This window comes from Botrytis deweyae (genome assembly GCF_014898535.1).
Source record: "Botrytis deweyae strain B1 chromosome Unknown BDEW_053, whole genome shotgun sequence".
Classification (NCBI taxonomy): domain Eukaryota; kingdom Fungi; phylum Ascomycota; class Leotiomycetes; order Helotiales; family Sclerotiniaceae; genus Botrytis; species Botrytis deweyae.
The window spans coordinates 179,586-196,999 of NW_024066260.1; the positions used below are offsets into that span (position 1 = coordinate 179,586).

The window sequence follows — 17,414 nt, forward strand, 5'->3', positions numbered from 1 at the left end:
CAAAAGAAGAGTCGCTAGCAAGTCGCGATCAAGATTCAAGCTTCATCAAACGCGTAAGCTTCCAATCATTCTAGCTGGCCATTCACTATTGTTGCCCAGGTATTAAGAAATTAGACGTTACTGTGCGATGTAGGTACCTCTTCGACCTTCAATTTCTCTAGCAAGATTACATTTCATCACTAGAATATGGTAAATATGATTCGTGAATATTGGGTTGAGATGGGGATAATTTATTGTGATCACGTGATTCTAAGTCAATTTTGGAGTGCGTCCTGGCAAAAATTTCTCTTTCTCTAGATCACTCTCATCAACAACAAACAAAAGTTTCGATTACTTCCACAGAACTGAATCAATGGCTAAAGTAGCAAGACTACAAAGTCTACTTCCTCGATCACGAATTTTCCGAGAGGAAGATCCTTGGGCTCTTGTACGTTTCACGAAAGGCGGACCTAGGAAGCAACCTCGTAATGAGGCAGAATGGGCCCATCACTTCCTGAAGAAAAGCTCTCGACTAGTTTTAACACTTGATATGAGCAGTGAAGCAACATATTTTCGCAATCAACTCAAGGCAAAATATCTTCATCCATGGGGACGTTTTCCGGATACCCGATTCGAACTTATAGATCCCTTACCTGACCGCTACTTTTATATAAAGATGTACAAAGATACAATCAATGACTTTTGTGCAAAAGGTCGACCAGAATTTCCTGTCGGTCCAACATTGAACTTTTCTGTTTCCGAGCAATCTAGAATCTCTGGTCTGGTTAAGCAGGTATACCCAGAAATATTCATTCAGGGAATGCGGGTTATACCCAAGAAACCATCTGAGGGGCATTTCTTGATTATGACGAGTTTTCCCAAAGGATCGGTGGTTCACCTACTTCGTGATTATTTCATAAAGGAACTCGGCAAGTTTCCAAACGATGAAGTCCAAAGAGTAATGAAGAACGTGGGAAAGGAAAAATTCAAAGCTCAAATGCCATTAGGATACTGTACACATATGGGAAAGCTGCGTGCTGAAGAAACAAAGGACGAAATCGCGCGTGAATTTGTAGGAAGTGGGGGTCTTCACTTGGGCACTGCTGTGAGTTTAAGTTTATGGCGCAAGCATTACGACGAAGATCCGGAAGATAAATGGGGTGATCCGGTGCTGGTGGATCGAGAATGTTTATATTCAAAAGCGCTTGGAGAAATATCAAAAATGCCTTCATCCTCGTTTGTTTCTATCGCTCCCGAGAAACAGTTTACGAAGGAAACTCTAGAAAGCGGCGATGGTACCTAAAGTTTGACGTCAAGCTCCAATATTTCGAATTGAAGGAAGGTTGGACTGAGGAGAGTTTGATTCGAAAAAGAAATTAAAAATGCGCAAATTCATCTAAGAATTTGCAGTTGTTCATCAAAGAGGAAAACTGAAGGAACGGTCTGCGGTGAGAAGTACTGTCTCTTAGTATAGGCAAGGTTGACTTGGGTAGGAGAGCGTTGTTGAAGGACCCGCTGCAAGAAACCACCCAAGTCATCTCGAATTTGTTACGTGAGCACGCCCGAAGGGAATTTCTGGCAAGTTATGGATTGTATGAGAAGTTATGGGAGATGCAAAGCATAAGGCCATCACACAGAACGAACAATTTCCCCTCGAGTAATCAAATACAATTAATCCAAGGGATATAACCACCGACGGTAGTGCAGGATTGAGTGTGAGACAGGCTATACATGTTTGGTTAGGACGTCAATATTTACTATGTTAGTCAGTGATGAGGCTAAGATGGTATAATAGATGGACATAATTCTGATAGGAAACCATCTCCGGGAGATCAAGATTATTTCGAGAACTTAGTTGGCCAATATGCCCATTAACCTTCCATAGATGAGCCCAAGGAATCTCGCAAGTTTAGGGGAGAGTGAGGATACCATATGATTGTAGTGTGAATCCAGTCAGATGCATATCTTCAGAGTACATTGTGTTTGTCTTGGTTCTACCAAATTGTCCGCAATCTGGTATTGGAACATTTCCAAAGCAATTTGATAGATGCCGTGTAATTATACTAATTGACCAATATCAAATAAAGGCGATGGATATCCTGAGGATAGAAATAATTACAACGCCCACGAAGTCGAGAACATTGGTACAGAAATTTGATGGCGGGAATGGAGACAGCAAGAAATCACCAGGTGGATCTATTATTACTGTATCATGAATCGTGTAAATTCTAAAATCTATGTCTTTTGACTCTTATCTATCCCACATATCTACCTAGTATACAAATATTAATCGCTCAGCAAACTCCGTATGGTTGAGCCTCCTGGGTCCAATCAATGAACCCATACTCTTTATATTCTTTATCAGTAGCAATCTTTGCGCCCCAAACACCCATCTCTTTCTTGAAAATCTCTACATTCTTTTCAATGCTCAAATCAATAGGTTCCTGATCCTTTCCAACTTGTCTCATTTGGGTACCGGCCGCAATGTTAGTGAACAAGAAATCATTTTCATCCACAGCCACCTTCTTAACACCAGTAACTCTTCCCTCCAAGATATCCTTTGGAAGTCTGAACTCTTGAGCTGCAGGTCGTCCAATACCAACACCATCAACGGTATCCAATGCGGAAACCATAGCACCAACAGTCTTGAATCCACCAGTAACATATGCCTTGGTCTTAGTCAAAGGCTTGACAATCTCCTCTGCGAATTCAATAAAGAAGTTCTCTCTCTTCTTGGTTGACTCGCGCTTGTGAACAAAAGCAGTTTCTTGGTATGTTCCACCGGAAAGTTCAACGTAATCAAATCTTGCACCCTCGAGTGCTTGACAAGCAGCCTTAGCATCTTCAGGTGTGAACCCATCTTCTTGGAATTCAACACTGTTCATCTTGATACCAACGATGAAGTCTGGCTTGACTCTCTTATGGATTTCATCTGCGATTTCTTGAATGATACGGAATCTGTTCTCGAGAGAGCCACCATATTTGTCGGTTCTCTTGTTTGTAGTCTTGGAGAGGAATTGAGCGAGGAGGTAACCGTGGGCACCGTGGAGTTGAATTCCATCAAAACCGGCTTTCTCGAGGTATTCCGCTGCGTGAGCGAACTTATCGATTATACTGTCGATATCCTCTTGGGTTGCTGGACGTGGCTTATTATAGGACAATCCCATAGCATTTCCTGTACGATCATTCTTGTTAGTATAGACTCGACCAATACGTGAGATAACACTTGGAAAAAGCAGATGAGACAAACCTTCTAGCTGAACATCACTTGCAGAAATAGGATTTGGTTGAACCCTGTTCTCGACCTGGCGTCCAGGATGACTGACTTGGGCAACCATTAAACTTCCGTGAGCTTTTCCTGCCTTTGCCATTGCTGCGAATCTTTCGAATCGTTCTCCTTCGAATGGAGCTTCTAGTGGAATAATTGGGTTACCCATAGCTTCCAAATGATCATATTCAATCATGACGTTTCCAGTCAAGATTTGTCCGTATTCTCCCTCGCCCCATCTCTTGTAGACATTGACGAGGTTTGTGGATGGAATTCCTCTAGATTTGAAGTCCTTTGGGTCCCATGATGATTGACGTTCACTCATAGCTCCCTTCAAAAATCGATTTCGTGCAACTTTGCCGGAAAATTCATATTTGAGAGGCTTTCCGAGAGGAGAAGCGTCAGAGCTGGATGATTCGTATCTGATAGACATCTTGCTAATATTTTATATGCTGATAGTATTGATGAAGTATGAAAGAATGTAATCTAAGCAAAAAATACTCATCAAGTTCTTCGGGGGACTTTTTTATATTATGTCCCAGCATCGCTCTCAAACAGTAGTGCCGGAGCTCAAGTGGATACAAAATCGTGTACATTTCGAATCATGTATATTTCAAATCAGATTTGGATTTCTAATTGTACGGAGTATGGAGCATTTCCTCAGTTCGATTTAGACGCCATGAAGGTAACTGACCAATAAAGAAAGGAAATGGGAGGGGCATTTGTAGAAAATGCCATGAAAATGACGGTGAAAGGGCCACATGAAGGTTGGAGCGGAATTTTTAACCCTTCGGCTTTTGGTGACAACATTGGAACTAGCCTGTGGGTTTTCTCCACTATCACTAGTAATGGAAGTTTCTCGAGGGTCATTCGGTGGCCAACTTTGCCTCGGATGATATTGTTGTACCGAATGCCTTCTGTCAGACTGTGTAGAATAAATTGACTGGAATTAAATGAAAAATGGAAACGGGGAACGAATATAAAAGGGGCTTTTCGCTTGAAGTCAGCACAAAGTGTCATCTACAAGATATCATCATAGATAATTGAAATTTCTGAACTTAAAATCCTTTCTATATTTGATCCAATGTCTTCATATCCAGTCCTTGAAAGAGATAAAATACATATGACATATAAATAAAATGATTCAGACTTTTCAGTGCATGATGCGTTCCATGTATCCCAAGTTGATTACCAATAAACGCCAATTTACACCGCCGTGATGTTCAGCTCAATGCGTACCCCAAAGCCCATTACAAATCGAAATCTCATGCCGCTCGAGGGGAGGTGATTTTTATTGTTTCGCCATTTCGTTGGAAGACGGTAATGATGTCTCAAAATTGATTTATCATGATGCTTCGTTCATCTGAAGCATGTGTCCCATCTTCTCAATCTACAAAGTACGCATGTTAGATCAAATCCCATTTCACATACGCTTTAGAGTATAACATACCTTAGTTTTTAGATACCCACCAACCTCTTGACTGCGAATTCCACCAGTCTTTCCACTCCATGCCAAAGGAACCATGGCGACTCTCTCTTTTACCACCACTTCTCTATTTGGCCCCTCGACTGCTCGTATCTTATCCGGATTGTTCGTCAAAAGTTTGATTTCCTCAACTCCTAAATCTTTCAACATAGCAGTAGCCAATCCATAACTGCGAGCATCTGCCGGATGTCTCAGAAGTAAATTTGCTTCTACAGTATCAGATCCCAAATCCTGTAAATTGTATGCCTTCAGTTTCTCTCCCAAGCCAATACCTCTTCCCTCTTGTCGCAAATAGATTATAATCCCTCCCGCGGCTTTCCCGGACGAATCGGGTAAAGACATTAATCTTGCAGCTTCATCCAATTGCTCACCGCAATCGCATCTTGCAGACCACACAGTCTCTCCCGTGTAACACTCCGAATGAATTCTAACCAGTGGTGCCTCGGACTTGTCTTCTTGCTTTTCTCGATCCGTCGCCGAAGGAGGCATGCTACTTGTAGTGCGACCTGGAAATAATCTTCCCGTGTATGCCCCACGTATCAGCCTGTCCATTTCTGTTTCTCCTTCTCGTACGGCATCCAAGCTTTGACTTCGTATTTTGTTTCCGAATACTATGGCTAAATGCTCTTTGTTGTCCTCATCGTTTTGGTATAGGTGCAGGAACATTTCAGTTCCAGTAGTTGTAGGGATTCGTGCGCGAACTACACAATTAACCTCTGGTAGTTTCTCTAACAGTTTTGGTTTTTTTGAACCACACCCTCCAGCTGGTGTACTCGAGTCTACAGGTACTGATCTTGCAGGACGATGTGCGAGAGATGAAGGTGTGGATGTGCCGGGTGTGGAAGGGGGTGTAAAGGCTGGGGAGACGAGATCGGGTAATGATTCATTGTGATCGGAAAGCTGCGAGGACGTATCATCACGATGAGTGAGAGAGAGATTAGATACATCGAGTTGATTTAAATCGAGTTCTGATATTGGGCGGGAGACTGGTATTGGGCGCGGTGAATAGAAGGGTGGGAGAGAGGGGACTTCGTCCGATGATTCATGAGGGGTATGGCTCCATTGTTGAGGACGAGTAGAAGATGAGGTTGCATTGAGGTCCGGCATTTTGGATGTGAAATCTGATTCAGAAGACAGTAATTCTCATCAAGAGTAGAGGATTAATAAAATCAAGGTATTATTAATGCTGTAATTATGATTGCTAGAGTATGATGAAGTTTGAATGTTGATTAATTGTGTGATCCAATGGACGAAGTGAGTGATAAGTTATAAAAAGTTCCGATACCCCGAGGTCGGGTCCAAATCATTGACAAAATTATGGGGCATGGGCTACCAATTATACTAAATTCTAGAAGGCTGACTGAAGGCTGAGTGAGCAAGAAGCATAATGTCGCCGGGAATTAATAAATGATTACCAATTTGTGTATTAGATATCAAATAATGACCGACAACATTGAATTCAAATATATTGTTTGTTTATACCTCTTGCTTCTTTTGATCTCGGATGTAAAGTATGATGAGGTCAGTTTGAAAAATATATCTAGACTTTATTTGCCTGCTTCTCAGTGCTCACTCTCCATCCTTAATGATCCGGATCAAAGCGACTATTCCGAAACAACTCCGAGTTACCTGTGCTTTGTCAATACCGCAGAAATTCGGATCTACCGCATATCGTACGTTGCAGTATATTACACCTAGGTTTCCTCTACTCGAGACTCCATTGCGGCATGGTGAAATGAATTCTAATCGTGGAATTGTGATGAATTGCCATGTATTTCTAAGTTTTGTTCTCCGTGGGCTTTCGTTCTATCGAGGTATATCCATTATTCGTATGGCCACGAATTCCATTCGTCTCCATTCAAGCTTCTAATCTGAGCTCTTCACGCCGCTATGTAAATCAATCTTGCCATCGATTTCCGCTCTCTCCAAAGCACCAGGTTCTTCGGGATTGATACCCAAGCGTGCAGCAGCCTCAATCTCGACCATAGGTCCCACAAACCATTTCCTGGCCCAAACCAACCACGCTCCACAGGCCCCGATAGCAATAATTCCCACGGCCACTACGGTGTAGTTTACAGTTTGACTTGTTACCGGATTGGTCGTAGGGAGACAAAAGATCACTGTAATAAACCCTATCCAGGATACAGAAATGAAAGCGACTGGCTTTGAGAAGATTCCAAGATTGAATGGGCCTTTCCTAGCGTTGAACTCCTTTGAATAGATGAGACCGATGAGAATAGGGGTTCCGTATGATATGTACAGACCAATGGTAGCTATACTAGTCGCGGCAGCAAAAGCTACACTGGAGCCAAGAGATGGGAGTGCTAGGCAGAAAGCAAGAGTTGCTGCGAGCCAAACTGTTCGAATGGGAGATTGAAAACGATCATCGACTTTGTGAAAAAATTCAGGCTAATCTGTTGTTAGCGTTGACTAGTAGTTAATGAAGGAGCGGAAAGGAAAACTTACGATTCCACCGTCTCTAGCAAACGCAAACATCATTCTCGAGTTTGAAGTCATCGAAAAGAGCCCACAATGCCAGACACAAATCATGATCAGACACATTAACACAACCGCTCCATCGGTTCCAAATATATCAACGAAAATTTGAATAACTGGTTGACCATAATCACTTGCAATTGTGTTATCAAAGTCTTGAATACTGAATAAGAAGCTCAATATAACGAAGAATCCGAAAAGGGCCGAGAACCCAACAGAAGAAATAACACCGATGGGTGCACTCCAAGACGCATTTCGAGTCTCTTCAGACAAGTGGGCTGATGCATCAAACCCAGTGAGCGTGTATTGAGCCATGAGAACACCACAGCAAGCCACATATGCTGGAGATGCTCTAACACTCCATCCTGGACTTGGATCTACACCTGTTCCGTCGTAGAATTTGGCGAAAACAAACTTGGCGCTTTGATGAGTAGGAGCTTTTGCCAGAACAGCAATAGCTATCGCAGTTACGCCCAATGAGTGAAGTGCGATGGATGTGTTGTTTAGGTATCTCAATACATGAACACCAAAGGTATTGACGATGCCATGAGAAATGAGAACAGCTGCATATATGCCAATTGTTCTTGGGGCACTTGGAACATATGATGATTTAATTGTCGCAGTTGTTGAGATGAGACCCGCGAGACCGAAACTAATTCCTGTAGTGACGGCAACTTGACCGAGGAAGTTGAACCAACCAGTAATCCAACTAGCAAACGCCGAATGATTTCTCGGCGCAAGAAGGGCTGCCCAATAATATGGTCCACCAGCTGTAGGTATAGCAGAGACAATTTCTGCCATGCTCAAAGCGATCATGAAAGTAAATACGGATACAATTATCCATCCAACAGACATAACTGATTGTGTCAGAAATTTACAACGCAGAACAAGAGAATAGGAAACACATACCTCCAGGACCACCGGTGATCAAGCCATAAGAAAACAGTGTCGTTATCCCAGTGATGACGGACTAAAGCGATGTTAGCAAGACTTCCTGTAAGATGAAAAGGTCGTTTGCAGCATTGATGATGCTTCACATAACAACGCTTGACAATGAATTTGCAGGGCCATGTTCGGTCTCGTACTTTGCCATACCAGAGACCCAACTCGCATGTCTAGACAAAATACAACTTACAATGATACTGAAAGAAATCCCAAAGTTGTGCATAAGACCCCAGTCTCTCCTCAATTCCTGTTTGTATCCAAACTCTGCCAATTCCTGTTCATCATGTTGGTCTACCCGGGACACTCTGGAAGCTTGTCTTCCAATCGAAAGTTCTGGATCAACTTCCATTGCGCTTCAAAGACGCATGAATTTAAATTACAAGAGCTTTCTGAAAAAGATAAATTCTATGCTTTGATGAACAAATGACTAGTATAAAGACCCTACATGTAATTCTAGACGGCATCACCGAGTTCTTATGCACCTGCCAGCATTACATGTTGACTGATTGTGGCCCTGTCAGCCTCCCGATAAGAAGCTCTGGGGAGTTCATTTGGCTAATCCATGATTGGTCAATTTGGGGGAGGTATTGACTTAGCGATAGTGAACGATAGGAGGATGGGAGAATCAAGTTAAGCTTGCAAGCCCCCGGTCGTAAGAAATGATCCAAGCTTATGATTGATTATGAGTCTTGACTAACAACATGAACTTAAAGGGTGGGATAAGGGTTGTGGACATAGATGAAAGCGAGAGCTGAGAAGAGATAAAGTCATACATTTGAGATTGTGACGAAGATTAGGAAGATGTTAAGTTCAAAACTTAGATGGGACCCTCAGGAATCACTCACAGGACTTACTATCGGTCGGATCAAATTGCCTGAAGAGGAATGGCTTTATGATGTCCATATATCGCAGAAAGACTTCCAAACATGCAAGGAGAAAAACCTTTTTTCATTCATGAAGTCGTTACTTGGATATATCCGTCCTCTCAGTTAACCTTTAGAGCTTCTCTTTTCCATCCGCATCTTCTTTGCCTTGCAATTCACAGAATGCCTTGAATGTGGTAAATTCTTCATCCTCGGCCTCAAGTATTACCTCTGCTGTAGCTCCAACAAAGTAGACATACCCAGGTTTAACTTCCTCGACCTTAGGTCCGACACTGATCTTACCATTTCCAGTCGTGCAAATGAATATGCTAGGGCCGGCAATCTGTTCGAATGTTGCTTTTGCTCCCTTTTTCTTAAGATCGGTTTTCACCACGCTGAACTCTGCAATAGGTGGATCATAGAGTGTCGCTGACGATCCAGAAGAGTATGCAGTCGCATTGAGAGTGGCATATGGATAATCCACTGGTTCCATCTTTTGTTCAGAGATAGGCGCATATGAGTAAGTCAACATCGAAGTCAAAGTATCGACGTCCTTGAATTTCGGTGTGAAACCAGCTCGAACTACATTATCGGATGCAGCCATACATTCAATGATATCGCCACTCAGGTATGCATGGATATCATCTGCCTTCAAAAACATTGCTTCTCCAACTTCGAGTTTGACGTAGTTCAAGAAGAACTGTACGAATAGTCCAATGTCCCCGGGAAACTGTTTGTTCAATCTGATAACAAGATCTGCGAGTTCCTTTCCTTCATTTGAAGGGCCCCCTCCTCCAGCGAAATTATCCCCTTCTTCTTCCGCTGAAGCAACTAATTCCTTACTAGCGGTCTCAACATCTTCTTTCTTGGCATTCATCAATGCAGTAAAAACTTTTTGTAGCGCTTTCTTATTCTTTGCCTCGTCCTCTGATTTATCTGATAATTCTTGTCCCTTGACAGCAGACTGGTATTCTTCCGCTTCAGACTCCCCAACTAATTTCTTCAATGACGGAATTGTTGAGAGGAAATGCGAAATTTCTGCAAGAGGTCTAAATCCGCAGAGTCCATCAAAAGGTGTAATGGCAATTGTCATTTCAGGTTTGTGATTATCATCTGGGTAGTTTTTGCTGTCCTTTTGATGTAACTGCTCCGCAAGTGTCTTATTTGGATGCGCTTGAATGCTGAGTGCTTTTCCTATCGAAAGTACTTTGAATAGGAATGGTAACTTTTGGCCAAATTTATCACTGACATCTTTAGATAAGAGTGCTTGATTGTCTTGAATGAGATCGAGGAGCGTTCGTTTTGTGGTAAGGTCCTTGGAAGGATTTGAAGGATGTGTTCCCATCCACAACTATGAAGATAGAATGAGTTATAAGATTATGTACATGAACATGAAGAATTACTTACTTCAGCATATGGCTTCTCTTCTTGAATAGAAAAATCATCGGCAGGTGTAGCAGCAGCAAATTTTGCAGCCGCTGAATCATTTCCCACCTTACCCCAATCATAGCTATTGACTCCGCATTGAAGCCTGATTAATGGAACTTGCATTTTGGCTCTGGGGAGAGGAATTGATGAGAGTAGGTTGTTTGATCCGTTGTATAAGAAATCTGACAAATCGGTTCTTCTTTTCTTCGTTCTAATAATTGACAGTGATACTGGCAAAGTATTGTTGAGGAAGAGTATGGAGGATGTATTTCAGAATAGTTCTGTTCAACATAGCTTGCACGTCACCCAACGAGCCAAGTTCAATCGACCCCGCGCTAACTCCACCAACCAATTATTATAGGATGATTGACAAGGCTGATGTAAATGCTGATCTCAAGCATGATCTAGTAGGTACCACTAATAATAATTCCCTATCGATTTTCTTCTACTCCATACATACCATACATATTTACATACCGAGATATCTACTATACTACCTAGGTGCATACCTACATAATCCTGCTTGGGTACCTGGACAGGTATATCTATCAGCATTTGTATTTGTATTTGAATTTGTATTTGTATTTGCATTCTGTGCTAGCGTCTCCTATTATTGTTAATATTTTGTGGCATTCTGACCAATCGAAAGAAAGGATTTACCTAATCATTAACAAGTTCCTTCAATATCTCTACTCCAGTATTCGTTTACTAGGGTCCTATCTCCTCCTACCCCGAACTTAAAGCCTCGTACTACCTAGTATCCTTTATTCACAACATTCAACGCCCATTTCTACCATTTCCTCCATACCTACCTACCCTCTACATTACTTTATCACACCATTCATCCCCTCTTTCCGCCCCTTGTTGATGCGTTTTCAATCACTTACCATATTTAACTTTCAATTCAATTTCGATTTGTAGCTTCCATTACACGATCAGACGCTCGACTTATTCCTCATTTGAAGTAGGTGCGGGTCAGAATACCCACAACCCAAGTAAGTCACCACGATCCTGGATGTTTGGTTTCTATTTTCTTCTTACAAAATGTACAAAGTCGGGATGACATGTTTACATTTCTTTACTTTTGATCATTATTTTCTTGGTTCATTGTTATTCACTCTGAGATTCCCTTGCTAAAATATGTCTAAGCAAGATAGAAAAAGCCGGACCCTGATCGATGAACTTAAGTTGACAGACGGGTACCACGAGAAAATAATGTCTGCCTCAACTGCTGGTCGACGTCAAGCGCGTGGTGGTGTTCGCTCTGGAACACATGAGAGGGGTGAAGAAATAGCCTTATGGACCGAGATCACTCAAGCTCTAGCCAAAATCAAAGCAGAAGAGAAAATCTTTGAAGCAAATATCCCGGAAGCCATCATCTCTAAAGAAACCGCTATAGCTGAGCAGATAAAGAATGGTTTACGTGAGTACGGATTCTGATTTGCAACGATGTTTGGTGTTGATGAAATTTAAGCACCTGCCATGGCCGCAATAGAAGAGCTCGACATACAAATTCGAGAAGGCGTGAAAGTCTCCGAGTCTACAGCAGTAGCCCTACGACAAACCATTGAAAAACTGTCGATACTTTTAGCCTTGATCAAAGGCAACGAAGCAGAGCGAGGTTCCAATTCCCGCGAATCTCATGGAAGATCAAGTGTTACCGACGATGTAGGATCTACCGACTCTCCTGTTCCTTCTCCGGCAGAAAACAAACATGTTCGAAAGATGGGAAATGGTAGAACCAGCAGTTTACCCCCGAAGGGAAAAGATATCTCTAGGAAGTCTGAGAACGAAGAGCCCAGTACTAGTACTAATACTGGTGGTACTGGTGGTACCAATAATAATAATACATCTACAACTTCTGGTACTAGTGGCACAAAGAAAATCGAATTCTCCAAGGGACAAGAGGTGGCATTCAAGCCGAGACCCGGTTCTCCCTTTACAGAGATGGATTGGATTCAAGGAAAGGTTGCAAAAGTTATTGGTGACGGCAAGAGTCGCAGATACAGGGTTGAAGATGTGGCTCCTGATGAAGGGAATAAATCCTCAATTCTTACCTCCGCGTCTTCTATGTGCCCAATTCCACCAGATGACGCCATTCTTGGACCCTACGAAGTTGGAAAGCGTGTCCTCGCTCTTTATCCCGAGACAACCACATTTTACCGAGCGGAAGTCAAAGCAATGCTTGATGATGGCAATAGAGTTAGGTTGATATTTGACGGAGATGAGGATTCTACAAAGGAAGTCGAACGGCGATTTGTTCTGGATCATTCAGGTTAGGAGTATAGGAATTCTTTTTCTTTAAAGGACGGACTAAAGAGGCATTGGTGGGTTGTTTGGCGTTACTTCTTTTCCCCTCTTCTCTGGAGCTCTGTTGGTACAGGAGTATTGGAATAAGGATACCCCCAAAAGCATTTGACAGTTGATATCTTACATGGGATAGATGGAGTTTATGGTGGCTATATCATTACTCTCAACAAATGTGGTGTACAGGACACAAGTATGTTGTAACTGGGCGTTTTGTTCTTTTAGATGACGGAGAGGGCCATCCGGTGTTCGAAAAGTGCAACACAATGTACCCTTCTCTTCGACACTGAAGCGGATAAAATTAATTCAAGTAGCAATTTCAAAGGGTTTAATATTTCTTGTCTCAATTTTCGGAGAGCAGCGAAACTGTGCCCCTCATCCACATGTTTTAGATATCCGGTACTCAATTTAGAGTATCATCCGAATAGCCTCATCAAGCCGGGGTGATTTCGATACTTAAGATAGACGTTATTGTGTAATAGAGAGGAACACCACCATACGCTTAGACAATTGTATCTCGTTTATACACTCATTACGGAGTAAACGTGTGTTCCCTCGGTCGACTTCAACACATTGTACCCCTTCCAAATTTGGTTCATCTCAAAATAATATCCGACAATATGGCCTCCAAATTTGTGGTTCGAGCCATCTTCATTCGTTTGTGAGTTTGTTTAGGTACCTAGTGTAAAGGGAATATAGCCAGAAAGCTTCATCAGTTCATTGACAGATTTAACTGATGATGGCTGACATGGAGGAGAGGGCGATATAAGTAATTTTGAGAACTGAGTGATTACTCATCACCTTCTGCAGCACGTCCCTACGAATTTAATTTACATTTCCCCTTAAAATAAAAAAACAAAATGGGGATTGGGCTTGGGCTTGATGGCTGAAAATGGACGATAGCTGATGGATCAATCATGAAAGTATTTCGAGTACGGAGTAGGTGGGGAGGAGCAATAACAATAATCATGATAATAATACTAACAATAATAATAAAAGCATCTCTTTAATAAGTCCAATTTTCAATCTTCAGATCTTATTAAAGTTATTAGTTCTTGGTCCTAATTAGTCCTGTCCTCAGTATGCCCAGGTGTTCAGTGTTCAGTCACCTACCTACGAGCCTACCCACCTACCCACCTACCCAGTCATTTCCCATATCCGTATCAACACTTCCATCATTTGATCATCTCTTTTATTAATTGAACCTATCACTGCTCACGACTCTACTTTAATTAATCTCTAACATTGGTGATATTCGTTTCAACCTCAAAGTTCAAAGATACCATACCTCATTACCTTTTGACCTTTTACCTTTTACCTATTACCTTTTACCTGTTACCTTTTCCCTTTCCCTTTCCCTTTCCCTTTCCCACTGATCTGATTGCTTTTTCCATTGTTTGATTCTTCCGTTTCAAATCTACCCGGCGGAGCGATAAGGTTAATACCGGGAAAGAAAATCACTTCGAATATCAGAGACCTTGAACATTTTATACTTTGGATTCTCCTATTCCTTCTTATTACCCTGTTCCTCTACCTCGACCTCGACAGAGCATACCTCTACAAGGTAATCTCTCCTTTCAATTAAAAGCAAAGATACTGGCACCACAAGTCTTCTCGCGATTAATTGTTAGCCGCTTCTTCTCATCATTACGCGACTTTGCTAACTCGTACCTCCTCCATCTCTGAAGGTTCCCTCCTCCACCTTTAATTAGAGCCCATAGCCATAGAAGAGACCAAGCGACAATCCTTTGAGACTCAACTCCCTCTCCTCTCCCCTTCTTCATCAACCATCAATCATCATTTCAGCCTCGCCTTGTAATAAAAGCCCCCCAAAAATTGGACCGTCTTTTTTTTCAATTCATTTGGTCTGGTCTACCCTGCCTGATCCGATTATCTTTGCATTGGAACTTTATCATCCTCTTCCATCGATCCACCGTCACTCCTTTCCAAACATTATTTTACACGCATATCATCTAGCAAAACCTCACAGGTCCTTTTAGTCGCCTCTAACTCTGTGCCGTTATTCGAATTGCCCATACTTCAATTAATATCGTACATATCACACGCACATCTCAAATTCTGTCAATATGGGAGGAGCTATTTCTAAAATGATGGGCAAGATCTTCGGATCCAAGGAAATGCGCCTGTTGATGTTGGGTCTCGATGCTGCTGGAAAGACAACTATTCTCTACAAATTGAAGTTGGGTCAAGATGTTACTACAATTCCTACTGTTGGATTCAACGTGGAGACGGTGACATACAAGAATGTCAAATTTAATGTCTGGGATGTCGGTGGACAAGATAAGATCAGACCTCTATGGAGACATTACTTCAGTGGTATGTACTCGATTGTCTGCCAAATATCTTTTGATTTGAAATACACGAGTCGGAGCAAATTCTAACAGAAATTTGTCGAAAAATAGGTACTCAAGGACTTATCTTTGTGATCGATTCCAGTGACAGAGCACGCATAGCAGAGGCACAACAAGAGTTACATCGCATTATCAACGACAGAGAAATGCAAGATTCATTACTCCTAGTCTTCGCGAACAAGCAGGACATTGCAGGTGGTGGGTGATACAGTTCAATGGTTGCAACCTTATTGCAAGTGAGAAGCTGACAATCGAGAAGCTATGAAGCCACCCGAGGTCACAGAACAACTTAAGTTGAACGAATTGAGAAACAAGGTTTGGTTCGTGGTACCAAGTTGTGCCACTACCGGCGAGGGGTTAATGGAAGGACTGGTATGTGTTCTATTTCTTCATGCAATGCATCAATTGCACATCGCAGATGATTTTGTGACTATGCTGACGTTGAGACTTAGGCTTGGCTCTCAAAAACAATTGAAGGAAGACCTGCTCCGCAAACGAAATAATAGTGCCGTTGACTGTCCAACCCAGGACGTATAATATCATTTCTCAACAATCAGATTTCACCACCCCTTTATACCTCACCTCAGTCTACACGATATATCCTCCTCCTACGAACATGTCCCTACACGAAATATACATACCCAGACAGAATAATTGGCTCTCAGTAGCATGTCATATTGATTCACCTGAGTCACATCTACTCGTTCACGACATTCAACTCCATAACGGCCCCTTATTCCTGTCATCTCGTCATTTCCACCAGCCTATCTTCGGTTACATCTCGTACCATCCTCTAATCTCAGGATTTCCTCATATCTCTCTTTGTTAATTTCTGACTTGCGCATGCAATAATGCGCACTTCTTGCTTTTTTTTATGGTGAGGTTGTTCATATGTACGTTACCTACGGGGATGGCGGCGATACCAATAGTTTTCTTTATCCTTTAATTCACTATTGATTCTTTCTTGTTTTCATTCTTCCATCAGGTGGCGCGACGTGGAGAGACAGGCTTGAGGTTTCTACTCAAGGGAGGGGAAACTGGAACGATAGGAGGAAAGGAAAACAAAAAGGTTGTAATATTAAGCGAGTGACGAAGAGGTTTAGGACACGGGAATGGCAAGGCAGGGCGGAGCTGAACTGAGACCATGAGGGAAGTAAAAAAAATTACCATCATACCTACAAAAATGAAAACCTTGTAATTCTAGCTATTGTACAGATACCAAATTCTCGAATTTTGCGCAAGTGACTTTCGATCGGACTTGTGGTCAGAATTTCACCAAGGCCACAATTTCAAGTGCTCTAGTTGTTGCGGATGAGATGTTCGTCTATATTCTATGCTGTCGATATCTGTATTTCACAAAAGCAAACCACCTGAACTCCATTCGCCGCCGTTCGCCGCCATACTCATTTCCCAATTCCGACCTGTACCCATTCTATATACAGTCAACGAGAGACCATTCAAAATCCACAAGACAGTCCACAAGGACCCTTACATCTAAAAATCGGCATCCTCACTCCACTCCCATCGGCCAAAATTGTTCCCCCAAATCTCTCACCTCCAAACGACCACGATTTTGCCCACCCTAAACCGCTATTTCTTTTGCGGGCCCTTTCTCGCTCCTTGGCCTTCTCTTTATCCTCTCTTGCTTCTGTTCTCTTAGCCGATCCTCGTTCTTGCCAGGATTTAGTTGGCTTCTTGTTGTCGGGGTCTTTGGCTGATGCAGAGGTTTTCTGCTTCTGCTTGAGCTTTTCCTTCTTCTTCTCTTTCTTTGAGTAGTCTTCAGGGTCGAGAAATGGATCAGTCCTGTTTTCACCATCATTGAAAGAATTGGACCGGTAATCATAGTCATCATCAACTTCGATGTCATCGCCATTGTTGTTGTTCGTTCGGAAGAAAGAAAAAGAAGGAAAGGAGAAGCGCTTTCTTTGGTCACTCGCAGGTTTTGTGGATTTCTCAGCTGCTTCGTAAATGTTGTCTGTGCTATTTGTTGGCGAATATGTATTGTGATTTGTTGCAAAGAAAGTGCCGGATGTACGAGGAGGTGGAGAACTAGATTGTCGTGGTTGTGGTTTTACAGTCTCGTAGCCTGTAGGTTGATTGGATGCAAAGAATGGAAATGACCATCGTGATTTCTCGTTGGCTTCGGCTTTCTTGGCTTCTGTTTCTTCGTAAATTGGATTGTAGCGAGCATGAGAAGACGACGTTCGAGTGAAGGTGTAGGGCCGACGCATTTTGAAAGCTTGAGATGCGATTTAGAAGAGATGATGCAG

General features: G+C 42.3%; 8 protein-coding genes across 8 annotated transcripts; 3 read left to right on the plus strand and 5 right to left on the minus strand.

Annotated features, from left to right (window-relative positions):
* Positions 1 to 352: 352 nt before the first annotated feature.
* On the plus strand, positions 353 to 1,282 carry EAE98_011827 (uncharacterized protein; the record flags this gene model as incomplete). The annotated part of the gene is made up of 1 exon (XM_038959450.1): positions 353 to 1,282. The coding sequence occupies one exon, from the start codon at positions 353 to 355 to the stop codon at positions 1,280 to 1,282; it is 930 nt and encodes a 309-aa protein (XP_038804215.1).
* An 875-nt stretch (positions 1,283 to 2,157) lies between these two features.
* EAE98_011828 (uncharacterized protein) lies at positions 2,158 to 4,273 on the minus strand. Its single transcript, XM_038959451.1, has 2 exons — positions 3,230 to 4,273; positions 2,158 to 3,154 (listed from the first exon to the last, which is right to left on the minus strand). Exons 1-2 carry the CDS (start codon positions 3,678 to 3,680, stop codon positions 2,274 to 2,276), a joined length of 1,332 nt encoding a protein of 443 aa, XP_038804216.1. The 5' UTR covers positions 3,681 to 4,273; the 3' UTR covers positions 2,158 to 2,273.
* A 25-nt stretch (positions 4,274 to 4,298) lies between these two features.
* EAE98_011829 (uncharacterized protein) lies at positions 4,299 to 6,176 on the minus strand. The gene is made up of 2 exons (XM_038959452.1): positions 4,698 to 6,176; positions 4,299 to 4,637 (listed from the first exon to the last, which is right to left on the minus strand). Exons 1-2 carry the CDS (start codon positions 5,838 to 5,840, stop codon positions 4,593 to 4,595), a joined length of 1,188 nt encoding a protein of 395 aa, XP_038804217.1. The 5' UTR covers positions 5,841 to 6,176; the 3' UTR covers positions 4,299 to 4,592.
* Positions 6,177 to 6,184: 8 nt separating this feature from the next.
* EAE98_011830 (uncharacterized protein) lies at positions 6,185 to 8,523 on the minus strand (the record flags this gene model as incomplete). Its single annotated transcript, XM_038959453.1, has 4 exons — positions 6,185 to 7,142; positions 7,200 to 8,086; positions 8,139 to 8,199; positions 8,365 to 8,523. 4 exons carry the CDS (start codon positions 8,521 to 8,523, stop codon positions 6,600 to 6,602), a joined length of 1,650 nt encoding a protein of 549 aa, XP_038804218.1. The 3' UTR covers positions 6,185 to 6,599.
* Positions 8,524 to 9,170: 647 nt separating this feature from the next.
* Positions 9,171 to 10,588, minus strand: EAE98_011831 (uncharacterized protein; the record flags this gene model as incomplete). Its single annotated transcript, XM_038959454.1, has 2 exons — positions 9,171 to 10,388; positions 10,445 to 10,588. 2 exons carry the CDS (start codon positions 10,586 to 10,588, stop codon positions 9,171 to 9,173), a joined length of 1,362 nt encoding a protein of 453 aa, XP_038804219.1.
* A 1,092-nt stretch (positions 10,589 to 11,680) lies between these two features.
* EAE98_011832 (uncharacterized protein) lies at positions 11,681 to 12,745 on the plus strand (the record flags this gene model as incomplete). The annotated part of the gene is made up of 2 exons (XM_038959455.1): positions 11,681 to 11,888; positions 11,940 to 12,745. 2 exons carry the CDS (start codon positions 11,681 to 11,683, stop codon positions 12,743 to 12,745), a joined length of 1,014 nt encoding a protein of 337 aa, XP_038804220.1.
* A 2,114-nt stretch (positions 12,746 to 14,859) lies between these two features.
* EAE98_011833 (uncharacterized protein) lies at positions 14,860 to 15,647 on the plus strand (the record flags this gene model as incomplete). The annotated part of the gene is made up of 4 exons (XM_038959456.1): positions 14,860 to 15,109; positions 15,196 to 15,342; positions 15,404 to 15,516; positions 15,597 to 15,647. 4 exons carry the CDS (start codon positions 14,860 to 14,862, stop codon positions 15,645 to 15,647), a joined length of 561 nt encoding a protein of 186 aa, XP_038804221.1.
* A 954-nt stretch (positions 15,648 to 16,601) lies between these two features.
* EAE98_011834 (uncharacterized protein) lies at positions 16,602 to 17,375 on the minus strand (the record flags this gene model as incomplete). Its single annotated transcript, XM_038959457.1, has 1 exon — positions 16,602 to 17,375. One exon carries the CDS (start codon positions 17,373 to 17,375, stop codon positions 16,602 to 16,604), a length of 774 nt encoding a protein of 257 aa, XP_038804222.1.
* Between the last annotated feature and the right edge of the window lie 39 nt (positions 17,376 to 17,414).